This window comes from Typha angustifolia, chromosome 11 (assembly GCF_048772165.1).
Source record: "Typha angustifolia cultivar Huaian chromosome 11, ASM4877216v1, whole genome shotgun sequence".
Lineage (NCBI taxonomy): Eukaryota > Viridiplantae > Streptophyta > Magnoliopsida > Poales > Typhaceae > Typha > Typha angustifolia.
In genome coordinates this window covers 7,609,535-7,613,596 of record NC_133249.1, presented here as the reverse complement: position 1 = coordinate 7,613,596, position 4,062 = coordinate 7,609,535, and the positions used below count along the sequence as shown (strand labels likewise).

The 4,062-nt window shown below is 50.0% G+C and overlaps 1 protein-coding gene across 1 annotated transcript; it reads left to right on the top strand.

Moving 5' to 3' along the window:
- Positions 1–1,252: 1,252 nt before the first annotated feature.
- On the top strand, positions 1,253–3,198 carry LOC140769889 (uncharacterized). The gene is made up of 3 exons (XM_073110778.1): positions 1,253–1,480; positions 1,809–1,956; positions 2,564–3,198. The coding sequence occupies exons 1-3, from the start codon at positions 1,253–1,255 to the stop codon at positions 3,196–3,198; spliced, it is 1,011 nt and encodes a 336-aa protein (XP_072966879.1).
- Positions 3,199–4,062: the final 864 nt, after the last annotated feature.

Sequence of the window (4,062 nt, the reverse complement as noted above, 5' to 3'; positions counted from 1 at the left end):
CGGCCTCCACCTGATGAACTGGGCTCAGGTGACTCAGGCCAAGCGTCAGGGAGGTCTCGGAGTCCGGCGACTTAGAGAAGCCAGAACAGCCCACCTGGGTAAGCTGGTGTTCAAAATGCTAAACAGGGAGCAGGCGCCATGGATTCAAATCATGCAGGCCAAATACGGGCGGCTGCACCCATGGGAGACAACGAAGACCCAGCAACCATCTTGGATGTGGCGAGCTCTAACCAAAACAGCTAATCAGTTAAGAATGGGATGCCAAGTGATGATAGGGAACGACAAAGGCACTCGCGCCGCTTTCGACCCATGGCTGCACGAGATCCCGTGGTCCAGACAGCCAAGGGTTCTGGCACCTAGGCTAATGGAAGAAAACCTGAGTGTGGCAAACCTCACCTGTGAAGACCAATGGACTCCGGTGAGATTGGCCAGAGAGGCAGGAACGGAGCTGGCTTACGAGATCGCAAACTTCCCCATGGGAGCCGCCACTAGTGAGGACAGATGGATCTGGTGGCCGCACCCAAGGGGGACGCCTTCGGTTAAGGCGATATACCAGTCCCTGCTCCCTCAGAGCGACCATCTCTGGGCAGGGTGGAGTAACCTCTGGCGCCTACAGGTGGCTCCGAGGATCAGAGTTTTCTGCTGGAAGCTTCTGTGGGGTAGGCTCCCAACGCGAGCGTACCTCCACTATCTTCACGTTGGCCCCGAGGATCGATGTGCCATGTGCGGTCTGTTCAGCGAGACGAGCGAGCACCTCCTGTTCTCGTGTAGATACAGCCGGGAGGTATGGGAAATCCTGGGCACCAGAGAGAGGCTAGAGACTACGGAGATCGATCAAGACTGGATCACGAAAGCATGGAGCGTAAGCGCTGAGGAGGACGGTCGGGCCAAAGGGTTGATAGCATGCACGCTGTGGTCACTGTGGAAGAGCAGAAACGGAGTTGTGTTTAGAGAGAAGCGGACGCCGGAGCTAGCCGTGGTCCGGTCAGCGGTCGAAATGGCGGAGGAGTACAGGTGCGTAAACAAAAAGAAGACCCCGAAACTAAGGAAGATAAGGAAGCCCTGGGAACCGCCGAAGACGGGCTGGATCAAAGCCAACACCGACGGAGCGCTGAAAGCAGGCGCGTACCAAGGCAGAGCAGCGGCCATATTTCGTAATGCCGAGGGAGAGTTTCTTCAGGCGGGCTGGGAGCCGTGCCAGGGCACCTCGGCGCTTCAAACGGAACTCTGAGCTATTAGACTGGTGCTGAAGATGGCGAGAAGAGGCACCAGGCTAGAGATTGAATCGGACTGCACCGAGGCCATCAGATGCATGCAGCAGGCTGAGCTCAGCCCATGGCGCGTCCGTAACCTGGCGCGCGAATGTGCGGAGCTAGCCAATGGCGTTGGTGAGGTCTGGTTATCCCACATGGGGAGAGAAGCCAACTCGGTCGCTGACTGGGCAGCAGCGAGGGCCAGTGTGGCTTCGGGTTACTGCCAGGTGGAGCGACTAAGCAACGCTCCACCGGAATTATGTAAGCTTTTAACTGTCGACACGGACACGTGGCGGCAGATCATCAATAAATAGCTGACTTCAGCTCTTTGCAGTAAAAAAAAAACATTATAATAGAAAAGTTGCACTTAGTCGCCAGCATAATATCAAGTGGATGCAATGTGTTAGGCTGAAGTGGGTTTAAGGAGATAGAAATACTCGCTTCTTCCAAGTCACTGCCTTAATATGTCGGCGAAAAAATTACATCTCTACAATCCAGAACAAAGAGGAGATGATTGGAGCTTTTGTGGCCTTCTATTGAAAACTTTGGGGGCAGGAGGCTGAGTGTCAACTGGTTGAGGACTGGCCGGAGCTGCCAACTATCTCAACGGAGGATGCGCAGTTACTTACAGTATTTGTGACCAACGAAGAGATCAAGTTAGCTCTTAGGAACATGCTGAGAGGGGAAATGTCTAGACCAAATGGTGTCTAGGTGGAGGTTTACATCCACCTTTGGCATATCTTGGGAGAAAGCTTCTCTGATGCGGTGCAATTCTTCTTCACCACAACCAACTTGCCAAGGAGTTGGGGGAGGACTTACCTTGCTTTGATACCAAAGAAGGACTACCCTCTCCGGGTTCAAGACTTCAGGCCAATTGCCCTCTGCAACGTAGTATACAAGGTAATTGCTAAGATCCTAGTGGGACGCTTGAAAGGTCTACTCCCAAAATTGGTTAGCAAGAAGTAGGCTGCTTTTGTTGCCGGGCGATCGATCTATGACAATACCTTAGTAGCTCGGGAGGTTGCCCACAATATGACTCACGACAAACAAAAGGATCCCATCATGATGATCAAGATGGATATAGAGAAGGCATATGATAGAGTGAGTTAGACTTTGGTAACTGGCACGCTAGAGTTGATGGGTTTCCCTTTGATCTGGCGTAGATGGGTTTATGCTTCCATTGCCTCACTGAGCTTCGCGGTTCTCATCAACGGCTCCTCATCAGGATGGATCACCCCACACAACGGACTCTAGTAGGGAGACCCTTTATCTCTGTATTTATTTATTCTTGTATCCCAACTCCTATCAAGTACTCCACTCTACTCTCAACGCCAAAGTTAGGGGTGGTGAACTATTTGGAGTTACGGCTGGAGACGTGCAACTATCTCATTTGCTCTACGCATATGATCTCCTTATCATGGCCCAAGTCAATATGGAGAATGTGCGATGTGTCCTGAATTGCCTTAGAAGGTATTCGGACCTGACAAACCAACGGGTCAACCTATCTAAATCAGAGTTGTATCTACTGACGTGGATATGCTCAAGCTTGGCGGACAGGTTGGCTGAAGGCCTAGGATTGAGAAAGGCTAACCTTCCAGTCACCTACCTCAACATCCGTATCTCTGGGGGCCGTCTCAAAGCCTATGAGCATAATGAGCTAATAGAGAGAATGGAGAAAAAGCTAGCCGAGTGGAAAAAGGGGCTCCACTCGATGGCCAACATATTGACCTTGGTGAACTCTACTCTAATGGCTATACCTACATATTGGCTGGGAAGCATGTGGGTTCAAGATGCTGTGTTGGATAAGATAGAGAGAATAGCTAGAGCCTTCCTCTGGGGTAGCCGGGGAGGAGGATTGCATCTTATTGGATGGGAAGCAGCGAGGAAGAGCAAGGAAGAAGGTCTAGTTGTGCAAAGGTTAAAGCTAGTAAGAGCAGCCTCTTAGGGAAGTTAGCATTCAAAGTCCTCTAGCAGGAGAATATTCCTTGGGTTAACATAGTAAGAGCTAAATATGGTGAGCTGGACCCTTAGGAAACTAAGGTTGCTTCAGCCATATCATGGGTTTGGAGGGCCTTAAACCATGTGTTGGATAAGATCAAAGGAGGATGTAGGAAGTTGGTGGGTAACGACAAAAGCACTAGAGCGACGACGACCACATGGATGGAAGCAGTGCCATAGTGCAGGCAACCGAGGATCATAGGACCTGCGCTCATGGATGACACTCTCTGGGTTACTAATCTACCGGACAAAGAGCTATGGCCATGCAGCAGATTACTAGAGAAGATGGAGAGGAATTGGCATTCCATGTTGCAAATTTACAAGAGGATTGGAAGGAATTGGAAGATAAATGAATTTGGTGCAATCATCCTTCGGGTGAGCCAAAAATAAAGTTCATATACAACTATCTGAATGGAGTCTCGGAAGAAAGATGGTTATGATGGAAGAGGCTATGGGGGCTTCCGATGGCACCTCACATCAAAATCTTTTACTAAAAGGTGTGTAGAAACAAGCTCCTTATATTGTCGCATCTACAGGCACTAAGGCCGGCGCTAGACGACAAGAATATCCTCTACAACCTTTATGGAGAGTTGATGGCACACCTATTCTTCACATGCTGTTTTGCACTCTCGGTGTGGGAAGAGCTGAGCCACATGCACTCAGGAATGACTTGTTCTTTTGGTTAAGACTGGCTCATTGAGAAGGTGCATAGGTATTTAAGTAGGAATCTAATTACAAGGAGCCCGATTGCCTCAACTCTATGGAGTATTTGAAAGCATAGGAATAACAAAGCCTTTCGGGAAGAGAATAT

Excerpts from the sequence above, each read along its gene's own strand:
- LOC140769889 (XM_073110778.1), top strand. The coding sequence starts at position 1,253 with ATGGCGAGAAGAGGCACCAGGCTAGAGATTGAATCGGACTGCACCGAG. Across the intron at positions 1,481-1,808 it reads TGGCTTCGGGTTACTGCCAG|GAGGCTGAGTGTCAACTGGT; the intron begins GTGGAGCGACTA and ends CTTTGGGGGCAG. Across the intron at positions 1,957-2,563 it reads GGAAATGTCTAGACCAAATG|TACTCCACTCTACTCTCAAC; the intron begins GTGTCTAGGTGG and ends ACTCCTATCAAG.